The sequence below is a fragment of the Eretmochelys imbricata genome, chromosome 1 (assembly GCF_965152235.1).
Source record: "Eretmochelys imbricata isolate rEreImb1 chromosome 1, rEreImb1.hap1, whole genome shotgun sequence".
In the NCBI taxonomy this organism is placed as follows: Eukaryota; Metazoa; Chordata; order Testudines; family Cheloniidae; genus Eretmochelys; species Eretmochelys imbricata.
In genome coordinates, this window is record NC_135572.1 from 127,042,072 (window position 1) to 127,062,009 (window position 19,938).

A 19,938-nucleotide genomic window follows, 5' to 3' on the forward strand; every position below is an offset into this window, starting at 1 on the left:
TACAGTGCAAATATTTGTAATAAAAATATACACTTTGATTTCTATGAAAATGTAGAAAAACATCCAAAATATTTAATTTCAATTGGTATTCTATTTAATGGTGCGATTAAAACTGTGGTTTTTTTAAAAATCGCAATTAATTTTTTGAGTTAACTGGATGAGTTAACTGCAATTAATTGACAGCCCTAGTTTCTATTTTCGAAAATCTTGCCAATTAACTGTAAATTGTTTTTAAATTGAAAACAAAAAAAAGGACATAATGTTATATAATGTACAGCTGAAATGGAAATCTCACTGTCCCAGGAAATAAAAAAATTACAAACCCTAAATGTCTAAGTGATAAGCATGTAAATTAATAAGGATAACATCTGCATGTACTCATACTATGATTCAAACTATAAAGGCCATCAGATTTCATGCTTCATAGCATAAATGGATAGCCAGCTGGGATCAGAAATTCTATCATTTCTGGTATAGGATTTAATAAATTGTCCAGGTAAATTATTAAAGTTTATTTTTTCTCTAATAAACCTGGCATAACTGCCTGATAATGACAGAATCCTGGATGACATGGAGATGCACTGTACCTTTCTAAATTATGGCAGTGAAATCCTGGCTCCATTGAAGTCAATGGGAGTTTTGCCACAGGCTTGAGTGAAGCTGGGATTGCACCTGGAAAGCTGTAATTTAAGAAAGTAAAATGCAGACACTCCTCTTCCAAAAGGTTAGTAACTATTTAGATGTAATAATCTAATAGTTTTTTAATCATCGACTGTAATCATATAGTTTTCTGGATGCAGAATCCATAAAAAGATTTCCTCCTGGCAACGGATGAATATCAGGTGCCCTGGTCACGTTATTCAGTCTATCAGCTGCCTGAGGCCACTGATTATGAAGGAGGTGCTTTTGACTTGCCTGAGCCCTGCCAGAGAGGAATAGAGCTACACTCTATTTTCTCTCAAGAAAGAAACTTGAAGGTACTTCTGGACAACCTCTGCCTTCCACAAGTTCCAAGATGGCTTCACAGGTTTCCACTCCATCACCATTCCTGTTCAATGTGGAAATGAGGTAATTACAAGGGGTCGTAAGGAGACACAGATTGAAGTGTTTTCAGTATGCTGATGAGACTCCACAGAGCTCTTTTGAGGAGTATCTGGGGAGGGCTAAAGTGTTTAGGGCACAGGGGATTCTTGGGGAAACTGAGGGATGGAGATATTAAGTTATGTTTTCTGAGTAAGGTTTGGGTTTTGTAAGCTCAGCTGCTGGTTTTCTGAGGTCTTTGTTACAGCTTATGTTATTGTTAGAAATTGTAGTTTTAATATTGTTGCCTCTTTAGGCTGAATGCAAAGCTGAAAATCAAGGCATTGTGAGGTGGTTCTGGCTGGATGAGAGATTGGTGACACTAATCTGATTCTTTACAGATACAGACGCAAAGTCCTGTTTTCCCAAGCAACAATAGCAATGTACAGACAGCTTCTTTTCTCAGAAACTCCAAGCGAGTCCTTCCAGCTTCTACTGTGCACAAGGAAAGGTTGCCTCTCTGACTCTTCTTCCTTTCAGGGTCACACAACTGCTTCTCCTGGCTTAATCACTCGAACCCACACTCCCTGCAACCAGCCCATATCCTCTGTGTTTTGAATTTCTACGGACACCCTGTAGGTCCACACCACATGCTCGGACCAGGTGGCTTGGACCCTTAGCTGTCTGTATTTGCCCTTTCACTAATATGTTCTTCCCCGCACCATCCTAATGATTTGTAAAGGTGGCCACAATACAAGAAAATAAAAATGAATAAAATACAATATGATGAGTTCACCGATGGAGCCAGAAGAGGAATTTGCCAGTCTCAAGTACATGCCTGCAGTTTGCTGGCTACTGCAGAAACTCAGCAGGCCATATTGCCTGCTGGTATAAGTTCAATTAAATCAATTGAATTACACCAACCAAAAAAGTGCCCCATGGTGAAGAGGTCAGGTTGAAGCTTTGGAAAGGATGGTTATCTGTCTACAAGCTAACAAGGTCACTATTTTCAGCGTAGAACAGTCCCCCCCACATTGGGGGTCCCCATGCAGTGCTTGAGTAAGCAAGTGTACATATGTTTTTTCATACCATTAAGCTTTTTCACTTGCTGCATGCTGGTCTGCAGCACCAATAATACCTCCAGAGCGTCTGAAATCACCTGAGGAGGCAATAAGCTACAGTAAGAGCAGCACTCAAAACTTTCTGTTGCGTATCAGTACCACTGCAGCAGCAAACGAGTACAAGAGCTCTGAGGACAAAAGATGGGAGGATCCTGATTTGCAGGGAACTGGGGAAGGGCAGTGCTGAAAAGATAAGGATGAGTAACTGTATCTGGAAGGACAGGTTTCTGAGTTCAAGTGCTGGCTTATTATTTCTGCCTGATATTGGCCTCATGGTGCACTCTCCACTTTAGAGGTTGCCTCTAGTATACACCATTTTAAAAACCTTTTGTAATGAATGAGATTCTCTCTTGATCCATTTCTACCTTATTTTTGGCATTGTCACTCAGTATTTTGAGCTGTAAATAAGAAGATGGCATCACCTGGAACAATCTAGAAACATAAATAGGGATAAGAGGAAGGGGAGAGGTGAGCACTAGGAAGGAGCAGCAGCAGATGACTGGCATGAGAAGACAAGTAGGGACTGTGGAATGGAAAGTAGAGATAATGGAGAAGATGTTAGGTGGGAATGGGATCTGAACAATGGAAATGATCCTAAGCCCATTGAAGTTTGCGTTCACTTCAATAGGCATGAGATCAGAACCGAAGGAGGCAAAAAGACAGGCCAAATAAGAAAGGAAAACATGCCAGAGAGAATTTCAGAGGATGAATCCCAATACACTTTAAAGGGTGTTGTATATGAAGTGAGGCTGAGGAAAATCCATGAATATGCAGAGATCTAAGATGACTGAAGTTACAAACAGGAAAGGAAAGAAAGAGTGGAGAATAGGAAAGGGAAAGGAAAAAACAGAAAAACCCTACACAGCAACATAGTAAATTATTTCCTTCTATTTCAGGGAAAGTTTATTTCTTTCAGCATTTTGAAGCAGAGATTTAATTGGGGGTTGGTGGTTTCCAATTAAAACCTAATTGAAGTTATTTCTGCCTCTTGGCCAACAAAGGCATGACACTCCCTGCCAGGACAAACATATCCTTTGGACATGATATGTCTCCCTTATTTTCTTTTTTGAAATGTGACAGCTATAAAATTAACTGATAGAATAGATGCCAAAGCAAAGACTATCATGGGGCCTGTCTCTTCAGTGTGTAACCATAAAAAGCCTGTGTAAATGATCAAGCAGTCTTTCTACTGGCTGGCTTACATATTTATGCCTCCATTTGAGAATCCAGCTGAACAACAGATAAATAAAAACTAAGGAATTGGAAGCGACATGCAGAATGGCAAACCACATGGTTCTCATATCAAAAGAATGTATAATTTTCTGACCATGAAATTGTGATCAATTTTGCATTGGAAATGAATGAGTGAAATAAAGTACAGGCTGTTCCCAGCGATATTCGCTGTATGTTGGCACTAAATAAAAGCAGAGTATGTACAGGTCTCTTTCTTATAAGTGTATTCATGGGTAACGTACCATGATTTTTAAAAAATTGCAGTAAGATGTGTATTAGAAAGAACAGATTGCTTATTCACAAATAATAAAAGAGGAATGGGCACATGATGATGATGATGCAAGGGATGCAAAACAATTTAGAATACAGAAATATTACAGTATGTGAAACAAGAGGCAGAGAGTGGAAAGTAAAATGTAAAATGTTGCCTTATTTAAATTGTGTATAATATTTAAGAAGAGGGCAAGAACAAAGTCTTAAATGTTCCCCTGAGGGCTTATGTGGGATTTATACAGGGCATCAGCTTTGTGCTAGTTCTCCGCATTGAGTGATTTTCACCTAGCAGATAAAAGTACAATTTTAAAAATGTGTCCAATACTTGCTAGTTCAAATTGGTCTGCCATCCCTCCTGCCCCTGCCCCACCTACCCACATACTCCTTGCTGTCTGCTGCTCCATCCACTCCTGGAACAAACCCAATGGGCCTCCTCAAATTTCGGAAATTGTGCATGTTAAATTACCAACACATATTCTTGTGTCTCTGTTAAGTAGCTATTTGCACCAGCCTGCTCCCGTGTCTCTCCCTCACTGTCTTGCCACAAGTTCCCTCCCTAAACTCCCATGCTCTTTCCCCTTCTCACCTTGTACCCTCTTCCCTGTCTCTTCTTTAATCCTTTTCTCCTACCAGTTCAGCCCCACCCCCACATTCCCTCATCCTGCCTGAATTTAAAAATACAATCTAAAAAATGACCAATGAAAGAACATAGGATTAACATGGTGTTTTCACCCCTCATTCTGAGTACTCTATTTGCATGCTGTGCTCCTTTCCTCCCATCTTCAGCCAATTTTGTCTCTTTACATTGTGAGCTCTTTGGGGCAAGGACCATGGACCAGAGATTTATAAAGGCAACTCCCTTTGAAATCTGGCCCCTTGTCTTTTTAGAGATGAGTGCAGTGGACCCCCCTATCCTGACTTTGTGTACTACCATAATACAAATAAAATCCATAAATAATCTAAAATTCATCTACTGATCAAGGAAATAGATTTATAGTATTACAATAATAAACCTAGTAAAACTGTTACTTTTTAAATAGAGGAAATATATTATCTCTAGAAGCATAAGTTTACATCATCCCAATGATCAATCACTCATCATCCTATCTGGTGGTTACATGTGGTCAAACAGAAAGAAATAACATTAACAGTTAGAAGCTGCCTTTTCTTGGTGTGCTCGGCAATGATCACTGTGGTTAACTATTAAAAGGCCGGTTTCAGAGTAACAGCCGTGTTAGTCTGTATTCGCAAAAAGAAAAGGAGTACTTGTGGCACCTTAGAGACTAACGAATTTATTTGAGCATGAGCTTTTGTGAGCTACAGCTCACTTCATCAGATGCATACCGTGGAAACTGCAGCAGACTTTATATATACACAGAGAATATGAAACAATACCTCCTCCCACCCCACTGTCCTGCTGGTAATAGCTTATCTAAAAGCCATTTCCAGCACAAATCCAGGTTTTCTCACCCTCCACCCCCCCACACAAATTCACTCTCCTGCTGGTGATAGCCCATCCAAAGTGACAACTCTTTACACAATGTGCATGATAATGAAGTTAGGCCATTTCCTGCACAAATCCAGGTTCTCTCACCCCCCTCCAAAAACCCACCCCCATACACACACAAACTCACTCTCCTGCTGGTAATAGCTCATCCAAACTGGCCACTCTCCAAGTTTAAATCCAAGTTCTGGTTTAACTTGGATTTAAACTTGGAGAGTGGCCAGTTTGGATGAGCTATTACCAGCAGGAGAGTGAGTTTGTGTGTGTATGGGGGTGGGTTTTTGGAGGGGGGTGAGGGAGTGAGAGAACCTGGATTTGTGCTGGAAATGGCTTTTAGATAAGCTATTACCAGCAGGACAGTGGGGTGGGAGGAGGTATTGTTTCATATTCTCTGTGTATATATAAAGTCTGCTGCAGTTTCCACGGTATGCATCTGATGAAGTGAGCTGTAGCTCACGAAAGCTCATGCTCAAATAAATTCGTTAGTCTCTAAGGTGCCACAAGTACTCCTTTTCTTTTTATTAAAAGGCCTAATTTCTTTAGGTAATGACGAGGAACATGGTCAACCGGAAATCAAGCTGATCTAAAAAAAAAAAAAAAAATGAAAAGGAGTACTTGTGGCACCTTACAGACTAACCAATTTATTTGAGCATAAGCTTTCGTGAGCTACAGCTCACTTCATTGGATGCATACTGTGGAAAGTGTAGAAGATCTTTTTATACACACAAAGCTTGTGTATAAAAAAGATCTTCTACGCTTTCCACAGTATGCATCCGATGAAGTGAGCTGTAGCTCACGAAAGCTTATGCTCAAATAAATTGGTTAGTCTCTAAGGTGCCACAAATACTCCTTTTCATTTTGCGAATACAGACTAACACGGCTGTTACTCTGAAACCTAAAAAAAATGAGTTAGAAGATCTTTCAGGCACTACACCTGCCTCTGATCCCCCCTGCCAGTTTTTATGGGTTTTCCATATTTTAAACACGTTTTTACCCCCTCTATTGCTCCTTTGTGAAAGACTGACATAAACAGAAGTAGAATTGATATAATTCTACAAGTTGTTCAGTGTGGCTGGATGCCCGCCCCTGCAATGAAGTCAATTGAGTTACACCAGGAGAGAATCTGGCCAAGCATGTTTAGATCAATTTGGAGCTATGGAAAGGGTGGTCATTTGTCTATAACCCAGCAAGGTCAACATTTTCAGAGAACAACTGTCCCCTACATTTGAGTTCCTCCCCATAAAGTGTTCAAATAAGCCAATGTATAGGTTTTCACTGGCTGTGTGCTGGACTGCTGTGCCAATAATGCCTAAAGAGCTTCTGAAGTTGCCTGGAGAGGCACTAAAACAGTGAAGTTAATCTACAGAATCAAAACCACCTGCATCTTCACTGACTAGCTAGATGGGGATATGGTGAAGCTGGCTATAAATAAAGCTAAATGCACAAATTCTGGTTCAGTTCCTGGCCACTTCCTATGCTATCTTCCTCTCAGACTCATCACACCAGACTGAGCCTGAACTCTCCACAGCATGTGCCTTTTATTGAGTGCTGAAGGAAATTAACTCCCCATAGCTGGCCCAGCCCTACTGCCTTGCAAATCATTGGGCTCAGGGCAGGCAGCAGTTCTAGCTGAAGGAAAGGGGTTAACTCATTCCCTGCCAGCTTCAGAACATGGTCTATACATAACATTATAATTTGAAGGTGGGAAATTCAAAAGTGGTGTTTTGTTTCAAAATATTATCCCCATAAGTGGGGGGAAATAAAATTGAAGAGATTATACTTTGAATGTAGGCTTTACAGGCTAGATTGTCACACAACTGTATTCATGCAGAATTCACAAAAATGGACCAGATCCTCAAATTCAATGGAGCTGTGAAGGATGTGGCTCTTTGGCATTCAGTTGGGAATACAAATAGATAAGATGATTAAGAGTGTTAGCTCTCCCAATGGATTCATCCCACTGCAGAGCTGGGTTTGGGGAGAGGAAACTCCCTTACACAGACCACTGATCCAGTTCTCTTCTCCAGGCTACAACGATCGCCAACCCACTTACATCAAATCCCCAATATACTTGTGCAGGGAGAATGGCTAGAAAATCATGTTCCCCAAGGCACTGGGGAATTCTAGGGTGGGGGGGGAGAAAACCCCCTGTGCAGCTGTGCAACACACAGAAGATGCAGCCTGCCATGAATAGATGTCCTAAATCCCATACCTGTTCCTCTCCAATGTGGGCTATCAGACACCTAAGGAGCAGAAAGGGATTTACCTTTAAGTGGGTAAATGACATTTTCAACACTCCAAAACATGAGGCCTACAGATTTAATCAAAACATTCACATTCTCAAACTTGGTAGTATGAAAGCATCCCATTTGAAACCGAGCTTTCATCATTTTATATAACAGCACTGCCTGTGAGATAATTAGCTAGTGTAGGTCTCTGGCTGTTCGCTTAAATTGTTCTCTTTGATAAAGAAAGTCTGATGGGGGCATTACAGCCAACAGATAGGGTACACAGAGGAAAAGATGCTCAACACTAACGGTACAAGAGGATGTCTGCCATCTCTCACCTTCCATCTGCCCATTTTCTTTGGTTTCAATATACATGAGTTCACAGCACCCGAGAATTGCTTTGAACTTTGGGTTCAGACAAAATCTCAAAGGGAAACTCTGTGAAAGCACAGGGTTTTACCTAGTTTTCCTTTGAAACTATGCAAAACCATGAATTTTCCATGATTTCAATGTAAGAGCCATAAAATATGGCCAGATTTGACTGAAGCTGGGCTCAGACTCACTTAAAAGTAGAGCTGGCCAGGAGGATAACACTTCCGTTTCTCAATAACTTTTGAAAAAAAGCTTTCAAACATGTTTGGAAAAAATGGAAGTGTATTGATATGTCTATTTCTGGATCTAAACATGATCTTTTCAATTTGGGGAGTTTTTGGGGGGGGGTCCAGGCCTCTCTGGTGCGGGAGAGAGAGACACACACACACAGACACGACACACTCTATAGCTACTGTGACATTCCCCTGGGTGCAACCCAAACTGTTGTGTCACCTTAGCTCTCCAACCTGGGATGCTTTTTACACTGCTTTGCTAGTGAACAGCAAACCCCTCCAGGCTCTGCTCACTCTCAGTCAGCAGCATGCGAAGTCATTCCCAGCTGACAGCATGAATGCTATGCCCAGCCATCCATGAATTACATATAGGGCAACACCCACATATCTCTCAGTCCCAGCCTTCTCCCTCCATCCCCCCAGAAAATGTGCGTCTTGTATCATTCAGTAGCCCACTGAACTGTCCAAGCTCATAAATAGTCCATCATTCCAACAATGGGTAATAAATATGCACCAGCCCTGTTGACCCGAGTAGAAATTTCCCAAACACACTGGTTTAAATAAAACAAAAATAATAAAACAAGTTAAAAGATAGATTTTAAGTGATTAAAAGTGGTCAGGCATAAGTCAGAATTGGTTACAAAAGAAATACAGGGATAAACACATGCAAGCTAAACTTCATCTGGCAAAATAGGCTTAAAAGCAAAAGGTTTGTCTCAGCAAGAGCTGCAATACATTTCACAGGCTGGGTCCTTTTCCAGCCTGGGACCACTCCCTCCTTTGTTCAGTTCTTTGGAAGTTGCTCTCATAAGCGGAAAGATGGAAGGAGGAGACAGGGGTCCTATGGAGGTCACTGTCCTTTAATTTTTATATCCTCCTCTCGGAGGATTACCTCCTGCCTCACCGGGGTGTAGACAAACAGCCCCCTGTATACATGAGATTTGCACTATATCTGGATACCAAGTCTATAGATTTTTGTATTGGGGAGATAAAACACTGACAAGAATTATTTTTCAACTTGGTCAAACTAAATGTTTGAAAAATGATTTGATTCATTTTGTCACCTTGAGTCAGATCAGTTCTGAGGAGCTACTCTTGTCAAGCAGCATGACATCAATAGTAATCTTGGTTAGAGTACATAGTCCTTTATTTAACATTCTGTCTGCCACTAAGATATGGATGAAGGCTATCAACCCTGGACCACCAGAAACGTCACACAATGAAACAGCAAAAATGCAAATCCAGACATTAGAATTAGGAATCCAATGCAATTCATGTTACCTCTCAAGATTTCTTCTGTTTCATTAAAGGAAATCTCATTAGCAGGATTTTCTCTTCCAACTCAGTTTTATAGTCAAGGGGCTCACAAAACACTGCAAAAATGGAGGCTTAGTTATTATGGATTTCCTGAAACTCTTTAGATAGTCTGAGAGGATTTAGAAGTGCAAATAAATACCCCAGTTGCCATTAGGAATGTAGAACTACAGCGAAGGTTCTATGCTTCATGTAACCCTAATCTTCTTCTCCAAAGTCCTTTCGCCTTCTCCAAAGTCTGCTTTCAAGGGCTGTATTATAGTCAGAATGTACTATTTGTATTATGGTGGTGCCTAAGAGCCCCAGTCATGGACCAGACCCCATTGTGCTAAGTACTGTACAAACACAGGACTAAAAGAGGGTCCCTGCCCCAACCACCTTCAAATCTAAGAACTTGTATATATGGCCAGGGCTTCAAAAACTCAATATTCATTGAGATTGAGAGAGAAAGATGCTATAGCCCAATAGTTAGGGCACTCATATGGTATGTGGGAGAGTTAGGTTCAAGTCCCTGCTCCAATGACTAATTATTTATGCAGTGTGGAACAGTTTCAACAAGAGAAATTGAGAGCAACCCCACAAAATACCAATAGCCTTGTGGTTAGGGCATTCTCCTGGGGAAGCCTAGGTTCAACTCCCTGCTCCAAATCAGGCAGAGTGGTGATTCAAGCCTGGGTTTCCCATATCCCAGGGGAGTACCCTAATCACTGTGCTATTGGGTGTTCTGGAATATATACATAGCAGCCAGGTAGCTCACCTCAAAAATCCCCAGCCTGCTTACCCTTACATCTATATTCTGTGTGGGTTAGATATGCTCTGATCACACCTACCAGATCAGTCCCCGCAGGCAAGATAAGTGGGAGAAAGCTTAATTTGAAAAACCTGCTGTGGTTTAGGTGTGAGCAAGCAGCTCATTAGCTGTGGCGTGGCATCAGGACTTAGGTGCCTTGGCACATGCTCACCAGTGGAAATTAGGTGCCTAAAGAGGCAGACACCTAAATCTCTATGCAAACCTAACCTTTAGCTAACATTTGGAGGATTATCTTCACAACCACTAGTGCTAATGTAAAAGGATCTGATTTTCAGAGGTCTGAGTACCAGTGGCTTCCACTGACTTCACTTAGAGTTGTGAATGCTCAGCACTTCTGAAATTCAGGTTCCTAATGTTTAAAAAATATGAAAGCTTGGATCCTCCAGAAGTTGAAGGTATTTGTTCAGGAAAGCTTCCTACTTGCTATGGACAAGTGAACTTTTCAAGCCTGTGTATAACCCATGGAAGACAAGACTAAATAAAACAGCCCTAGGAAGAGAGCTAGATAGCCTTTAAATTGCCTTTTTAATTTCTCTGTCTTTCAGGACCCTGCAAAGATCTCCTTCTGAACTGGCAGGGTCTGAAGTATCTCACACTGTTCTCTTGTGAGAGCTTCCAGTGCCTCCAAAAAGAGTGACAAACTTTTGAGGGTATAAAATCCAGCCCCATTTCCATCAGTGGGAAGGTCACCTGCATGACACCAGGCCTCTGGAAATTGAAAAGAGGACCAAAATGTGTGAAGAGTGAAACAGAAGAATTCTCAAGTTTTGCAGAGGTGATTTCATTTTTAAATTCCTTTCCCCCCCAAATCCATCTCTAATAGAACAGTGTGATCAATGAAATTCTAAACACCAAGGTCTGGTTCCATTAGGACATTAGCCACCTCTAATATCCACACAAAGCTTTATGTGATTGTAACAGCACTGGCACCCACCTCCTGCGAGTGCCCCTCCACCCACACCCCGGCCAATGATTCTTTTGGCAGGTCTTCAGTAACTCAGTCCTCTGGCCAAGTCACAAACACTGTCCCCCCTTCCGGGGTATACAGTCTCTAGTTCTTCCTCACAGCCCTGCTATGGGGTCATAGCACCAAGGCTTCCCCCTGGAGGCACTGCCTTCTTTAACAGTGCAACAGGGGCCCATCTTGGTACCCTCAGTTGGTGTCCTTTCGGCAGCCTTTCCTGGGCTCAGTCTTCAACCAGACCAGCAGGGCCCATCAGTCTGGTCAGGCTAGGTTCTGGGTTTAGTCTGCCTGCACTGACCTGTCCATGGTCCTGCTGCTGTTCCAGCCAGCCAGGCACCCGATCTTCAGCAGCCTTTCCTGGGCTCAGTACAGCCTGCAGTGAGCTGTCCATAGTTCTGCTGCTCTTCCAGCAAGCCAGGCACCCTGTTTTCCCTCTGCAAGCTCCAGGCAGCAACTGATTGCTCTGCCTCTGCTGCTTCTTTTTATATGGCCCTTCTGGCCCTTGATTGGTCACTCCAGCAGCCCCTCTGATTGGTTGCTTCTCTGCAGCCACTCTAGGCCATCTGGAGGACTAATGCCTCTGCTCTTTTCTGGGGCAGGGTGAGGCAGGGCCATTAGGCCTCCAGCAGGGGGCATCCGGACCTACTCCACCCCATCACAGTGATTTAGGATAAAAAAATCATTTCTAAATATCTGAAAGGACTTTGTTTCTCTGCCTAAAGCTATAACTGTGTTTATTTATCTGGGTTTGTTTTGTTGTTTTCATGTATCAGTTAGGAAAAAATACATAAAAGAAAATCAGGTTTCTTTACAGCATAGCTTGCTAATGAATTCCATTTCACATTTCCAATGGAAATGGAAATTATATAAATTGATGGCTATAGCTGGTGTCTACATTATGAATATATTTTATATTTGAAAGATGTTGCCTTTATCTCTTTCTCCAGATCTATAGCTCATTTTTCTCTCTGAACCATATGTGTAATTCTATTAGTGTTTGAACTGCCATCCTATTAACATCACATCTTAATTTCGAAGAAGTTAAAAGTCTTGTGGAAAAAAACAGAAAATTCTCAGTTATTTTAAATGGCTTCAAACACGCCTTAAAAATTGATGTGTTTAAAATTAAAAGGCAATCAACAAACACATACAAACAGACATACTTGTTGACTGTGAACTTATTTTCATGTTACAGTATTATGTAAAATGGAAGAAAGGCAGGAAAAATGTATTTGTTTGTCATTCAGCCCATCCAATGATGCTATTATCAGGAGTTATTTTTATTTGCTTAAAATATTCCCTTCCTGACAGATCAGGGGGTCTTCAACTGTAGGGTCAATGGCATCAGGGGTCAAGTACAGAGCCCCATCCATGGTTCTTTCAACTTTACAGGGGTCCTAACCATCATACACTTTTAGGCCCAGATTCTACAAAGACCTACATATAAGCTTAACCTGTTAGAGGTTTTGCTGGATCAGAATATTTCATGGTAGCTAACTGGACATGTTTACTAAAATGTTTACTTGTATTGTTAATATTAGTAGTTATATGCTTGAAAAAATCCAACACTAGGCTAGAAATCACCACACTGATGTTCTAATTGTGTGAGAATGCAAATATATTTTTTCATATTTACATGCAATTACTAGCACTGAATGATATGTAAAGCTATGTCTACACTTGGAGCTAGGGATTGGATTCCCTGGTTTGCACAGACATTCTCTCACTAGCTCTCATTGAGGTAGCATGCTAAAAATAGTTGTGTAGCATGGCAGGAGAGAGTGGTGGCACAGGCTATCCACCCCAACTACATGCCCATGGGGTTCAAGGGTGTGTGTACTCGGCACGGCTAGCCTGTGTCATTGCCCGTGCTGCAAGAGTGCAGTAGCTCAATGAGATCTAGCACGAGGGAATCGTTCCTAGTGTAGACATAGCCTAAATGCACATACTCTAGTGATCTGTGGGAATTTAGAAGTCTTTGGCACAAATTCTGGCCTTGGTGATGCCAGCAAAAATATAGAGCAACTCTACTAACCCAGTCACTCTGGGTTTATATCTGTGTAAATCAAATGGACTTTGACCTGTTGAGTACAAAGATACCTAAGAATTAAACTAACATATAACTATAAACAAAAGCTCTTTTCATGCTCCATTTGTATTCATGAATGGAGATGGAATTGAAAATTATCAAACGCTTATGCATAAACATGAATTCTTTTACTTAGCTTAGTACCAAGGGAAGGCCTTCACAAACACCCTGTGGAACCTGGAGTTACAACAACTGAGCTCAAGGGGAAAAATGTAAAAGTTAGGGGGGAAATTAGGTGTAAAACCACATTAATCACAAACAGCTTGAAAAGGAGAGCTTTGTGATTAATCTTTCCCAACATTTACTGTGACAACTAATTCAAATTAAAACATGATCATTACACATGGCACTCTAAATCCACAGAATTAAGTGGACTTCTATTTGAAACACAGATTATAAACAGAATTGATGAGTAGCAAGAAAACCGTAGCAGAGAGAGAGAAGAGGTGCTCTCTATCACTGTCAAAAGATGCAGTAGACTGCTAAGTAATAGCCATGCACCAGATTGCATCATTCACAATCTGAGCCAGAATTGGGGCTGGGTGAACATGCACCACACCAGGGGGAGCTCTGTATCTTCAGAGGCACGATCCTTTCTCCATCTCTCCTTAAGATGTTGTGCATGCATCTCCATGCATCTGACCAGTCTCTCCTCCTCTTTGGTATGACATGCACTCCTAAAATGATAGGAGAAAGCAGTCTCTGTGGCTGTACACAGTGGGTAGAAGGGACAGGAGAAGGCTCCTGGCTCCCTCCTTACACCATGCAGTTGCCAGAGGCAAATTTTTCCTTGTATTAACAGATGAGACTCATGATAAAATTCTATTTAGGAAGGGAATTTCCACAACTGAGAATTTCTTGATAAATTCCAGTCACATCTCTTACCACCCCAACCTCTTCCACTATTTCAGGAAGAAATTCCTTAAGATCACCTGCTAATGAGAGAGAAATATTTCCAAGTCATTCGAATTAGACATCTAGGAAAGCAAATAGATGGCATTCATGCATTTATTGGCTGAAATTAAGATGTTCCCAACCTACCAGTCCTAATTCACGGTCATGTTGCTACAATGTGGCTTTCATTCAAACATCCTCTTTGTCTGTTTAGCAATAAATCTTGAAATGTTCTTCTTTAAAAGTCATTATAAATTATCCTAAATGGGAACAGCTCCCTTCCAATGAAACTTTTTTTCTAAGCAATATATTCATTAGACTTTATCTGCTTAGTGCATATATGCCACTAAAAGTGCTTGAAAGTTAATTATGCAGAAGATTATCAGAATAGTAATAATTATCATTATGGAGATTATGGAGTGGATAAATAGGTCTCCAATTTCATCTTTTGAAAAGCTGGCATACTAATAGGATCGAATCCTACTCACAGAATACTTCAGTTGAAGTCAAATGGCCAAATTCACAGATGGCATAAATAGCAAAGTGATTGGGTCAAATTCTGCTCTCACTTGCACTCAGGTAAATCGGAGGTAACTTCACTGACATCAAGTGAATTACTCTGGATTTACACCAGATCTTTAAAATCTAATTGCCCGTGTAACCCACTCTTGAGTGTGTGTTCTGTGTTACAGATGCCTCTGTGCCTAATCTGCAGAGAATATAGTACTTTTACAGTCCTATCTAGAGAGCCTTAGCTCGTGAGCGCAAGCTGTGTTTTTAGCTCTGGAGGTCCCCAGCTCAGTTTCTGGTGTGCTGGCCAAGATGATGCTATCACATCAGCTCATATGGGAACTTTTCCCTGATAGGGCGGTCTAAGACATCAGTGTCTGAAGACTGTAAGCTTTCCTTAGTTCCTGATCTTAGCTTGTTGGAGCAAGGACCATATCTTTGTATGTGTTTCTATAACACAAGTACTGGTTGTGAGCTCTGGATGCTACTGCAATATAAATATTTTTTAAAATAATAATACAAAATCAATTTTTTAAAAATTCCAGCCTTATGGTTGGTAAGATAAACTTCCCACTATGAACTGAACGTAAACCAAAAAAGCGTGGTCTTCCTGAGGCAGCAGGCAGGCCGCTCCAGTGACTCAGGTGCTGAGTATACTGTTGATGTGGTACAAACCAGGTGGAGCAAATTGATAAATCCAGCCCAGAACTGGGCCTGGGAGACACCCCCCCACACACATTCTGGGGGCACTAGGATCCACACGCTGCCTCCCTCTTCTCTCCCCTCCCCGCCCCGCCAATGTGTGGTGTTAGGAGAAAGCCACAATGAGGAGCCAACCAGAGACTCCAGCTGGTAGGGGCATGAACAGCCAAAGCAGGGACTTTGGCCTTGGGAGAATGTTCTACCCTTCAGACTCGACTTTCTCTGCCCTATGTTGATTGGCAGTTTGCTTCAACCCTTGGCCCTACCTCACAATCTCTTCACCTCAGTGTCACTCCACAGCTGCCCCTCTTACCCTCTTCTCCCCTGCCCTGTCCCCCCATCCTTCCCATCAATATCTGCCATCCCTTCCCTTTTCTTTCCTGTTAGCTTACCCCTCCTATATATACCTACCTAAAGAGGAAAAAAAGTTAAAAAAAATACATGGAATAACATGCTGTTTGCTGCCGTCACATTGTTCACTCTGCTTGTTTATTAGACACGGTCCCCTACCCTGGATCTGTCTTGTCTATTTAGATTGTAAGCGCTTTGGAGCAGAGATCAGCAGCTACGCTGTGTTTGTACAGTGCCTAGCACAATGGTCCATCACAGGAGCTGGTCCATCACAGGAGCTCCTAGGCTGTACGATAATACAAAGAATAAATAATAATAATACTTCCCTCCTACTACAACTTTGACATAATTCTGGCTTCTACAATAAACATCCTTGAGCGTTCCTAGAAGTCCTCCAGCAAAACCAAAAGAGATTGGACTTGACATTTTTGATATTTCTAACTTTAAAAAATATCATCCTTCATCATGAAGAGAAGGGGGGGAAAAGCACAAGCCCAAGAAAACATTTTCAATATATATTTAAAGTGAAATCCTGACCCAATTGAAGTCGATGGGAGTTTTACCACTGATTTCAGTTGGGCCAGGATTTCTCTCTTTCCATTCATCTTCAACCCTAATGGTGTTCCCCTTCCCCTTCACCAGGAACAGGGTTCTACCTTTTGTTCCTTCTACTTGTACAACATAGAGTAGATATACATAAAAATCCTCTCCAAACTAGGTCGTATTTTCAAAATTAAATTAATAATTGTCTATAGTTTTTTTCAGATACTGACCAATCAGTATCTAAATTTACTGATCCCTCTTAGTCATTAGAACTGTAATGTAGGCCAGAGAGCTCTATATCATGTTTAGGTACAGCCTCAGCTTACTGAAACTATTGATTCTATAAATTGTAGATTGAAACAGTTTATCACCCAAAATCAGAGCTTCCTTAGTTCAGAAGATTAGATGAGTCCAAGATCCTAGGAATTTCTATGGTTACATAAATGGGATAAGATTAGAAGAGATCTGGATTATTCAAATGGGGTGTAAATTTACCAATATAACTTAGTCAAAATGATTTGGTCTTTCTCAGAAATGAAACTTCCAGGAAAATGTTTAGAAAAGATAGCAATTACCCTATTCCTTTTATGGTTCTGACTGTTAATTTATGGTGCATCCTGAGGCTATGATGGGTGCCCTTTTTTTTAAATCAAAAGATAAATCTTAATGAAAGTTTTTGGTTCTTTCAATTATCACAACAGTGAATATTAAAGAGCCATCAAAGGCAGAATCAGCTTTTAGCAGAAGCCATGAAGGTCCTCATTAGGGTGGAGTTCAGCACTCCAGTATCAGTGCAGCATTTCTGGCCAAGAAATTATACATCGAAGTAGTAACAGTGAGTCACCACAAGTTACTTTGGAAGAACTATACACAGTGGTTTCAGAACATAAAACTAACAGAGGCAATGGCCTAGAGAATAAATTGCAAATTAGAATTGCCAGGGAACAAAGTTTGCTATATGACTTTTCTCAGAAATAAAGCCACTTTCCTTTTCTTATGGCCCTACTTGATCATTCAACAGATTCAAAAGCACATGGCTAAAGTAATCCTAAGAGCTCCATGGTGAAGCAGTTCGATTTTGCTTTCAGATGTGATAAAACTGTGTCCACACAAATCCAGTCTTCTCTTTCTTAAACAGACTAGCCCTCAGACTATATCAGGGTCTCCTTTATGTACAGTAGAGCTTAATTCAACCAGTTGATGAAGGTTTGAAACTGTTTATCTGGTCTTTTTTAAGAGGTTAAAAAAATTATAATGAATCAACACTATCAAGTTCTGCCAGCGAATCAATTAGATTGTGTGTTGGAATGTAGAAAAATTGTTTCTACTCGTGAGGTTTCAAGGATTCTGACTCATACAGATCAAACACTTTGCATAAAATGGATTTATTATGGTTCAAACTGCAGTATTAAAACAACCAGGACAAAACTGACAAACTCTCTTTTCTTTGACATATCTAGTCATTTTAAAGGCACACAGTTGTTGAGATCAGAGAATCAACATTCTCTCAGGCTAGAAATCTAAGCTTAAATTCTCCTCAAGTGCTAGCTGCTACTTTTCACTGTATCTCCTGGCAGTTTTTTGTTGTTTTTTTTTTGCTTACCTTGAAAGTTTGTTTTTGAAACAGAATTTTGTTACTAATGTTTGTAAACTCTAGTCATGTGCCAAGTGAGCAGGGCTGGATAGGAACCCACATATCTTATATCCCTGCACTGTTAGCACTCTCTTCCCAAAAAGACTATTTTGCTGGTATTTCCCACACCACAAAAGAAGAGATTTAAAGCCCATCTGTGAGAAAGACAAGAGCACACTCACTATAAACTCCTTGTCATCCTTTCTTTAAACCAAAATTACTAGTGTCATGATCTTCTGCCCAGTCATCAAACTCTCTCTCTCACATCCACACACATGCACACACACACAGTGAATTATTGCAGTTCACACAGCGCCCTGCAGAACCTACGGCCAGTTCTGTTGGGACATCCAAGGATTACATAGTCAAGCAATTTTCTAAATGTATCTTTACATAAAATCAGACGGGATGATTCAGGAACTCATTTCCCAAAATGCAACACTTCAAGAGCACACGATCACACATACTCATTTGTTTGCACATAAATACCATGGAAAAGGATTACTCTGTACCTCAGGAAGAAAATTGCCATGAGGTATCAACAGCAGCTGTTTTACAAATGCATAAAATATCATACCTTTTTCATTCACAGTTTCTTCTTTTATTTTCCTCACTGCTTCTTGGCCTTCACTTTCATCGTTTCCAGCTGTCATCATCAAGAAAATGCAAAATTAATAATGCAATCAGCTTAAAGACTGTTGAGTACCCAGTCATCCCACAAGTCTAGGTTAACCACAATGTAAAATGCCACAATCAGAAAGCAAACAACAAGCTTGAAGTGAAAGAGAATTATTTACTGCAATCACACTAACAGAGGTTTCAGAAGGCACCATACAAACCACATTGCTATTCACAAATGACTGGACTGTTTTGTCTCTTCTAGTTATTGCATGAGGCCTGGACAGCCACGTGCTGGAGCAGCTGCAGTTAAAACCAAATCTGGTGATTCAAGTGAAACACGTTTCAGAAACAGAGTCTGAAACAGCAATAAAACAGTAAGTTTGGACTGCATTTTCCAAAATGAAAAAGAACTGATGGGATTTCACTGAGTATTTTGGTGGATACTCACTAAAATGTCCAGTCCATCTGACTCCATGCATAGGCACAGTTCTTACTAGCATTAATAGAAAATAAGTGTAGACATCAAAGAGCGAGAAGAGACTCTGCCCTCCTGTCATTGAACTACAGTAGACAATCACAGTTAACAATTGGATAGTAGTCACTGTTTGGCAGTTGCTTTGTGACAATGTTGTCTTTGGAACAGCAAAAAAACCACTGTGCTTGGTAACAGAGTTTTAATTTTGAAAGTGGAATTTACCATTCTGTTTATCCATCAACAGAGATAGAGATTTTCTATAGCCCCATCATCACAGCATCTAAGTCCTTCCTAGATAAATTAGATGCACATAGTAAGCCCCCTAATGAATGCTAACAAGTCTTCTGCTGCCTCTAGTTATAGAAAGACTGCCTGGGTTTTTATAAACCTGGGTGATAAGGAAGGCTTTATTTTTCTTCCCCCTATTTTGATTTGTTATTGTTTATTAGGTTATGTATGTATTTATTTTGTTTATTTATCTTCCATTTATTTGTTCCTTTCTCTTTCTGGTTATGGAGGGAGAGATCTTGCACAGAAGAGTTTATTGTGGCATGCCGAACAGTTCAGTCAGACTCTGGATTAGTCTGACTTCCTCTGGGAACTCCCTGTATGCCCTTGAGAGAGAACATTTTATCTCTGGGACCTCATTACACTTCATTCTGGCTTGTATAAACTGCATTGTCCAAGAGCGAGTGGAGAGATCAGACCAGCACAGGGGTGATGTCGCCCAGGCCACTGAGGGGATAGGCTAATGAATTCTGCAGAAGCTGGAGCCTCAGTGTTGCTTGCACATTTAGCCCCAGGTATGGGGAGTTACAGTATTCTATCTGGAGGTGACAAATGGATGGGTTCATGAAATGGAAAGAGAAGACTCATTATTTATCTGAAAGCAGTTGAAACAGGCAATTTTGCCATTTAAAACTGTTAATGGGAAGACAGCTTGCCTGTAAACACCTACAAGCATACTGGTCTATAATGGTATGTACAGATTAGATTCAATTCCTTTTTGACCTCCTCATACTAACCATTTTGAAACAAAGCAAAGAA

At 40.7% G+C, this 19,938-nt stretch overlaps 1 protein-coding gene across 3 annotated transcripts in view; it reads right to left on the reverse strand.

Moving 5' to 3' along the window:
* Positions 1–19,938, reverse strand: part of ZBED1 (zinc finger BED-type containing 1) — a 217,263-nt gene that overhangs the window by 141,244 nt on the left and 56,081 nt on the right. For 2 of the 3 annotated variants that reach the window (XM_077815320.1, XM_077815309.1), the window contains exon 3: positions 18,373–18,441. The exons of the other annotated variant lie outside the window; for it this stretch is intronic. In XM_077815320.1, the coding sequence (XP_077671446.1) occupies positions 18,373–18,441 (69 nt within the window). The remainder of the gene's footprint in view (positions 1–18,372; positions 18,442–19,938) is intronic. 3 annotated transcript variants of the gene reach the window in all.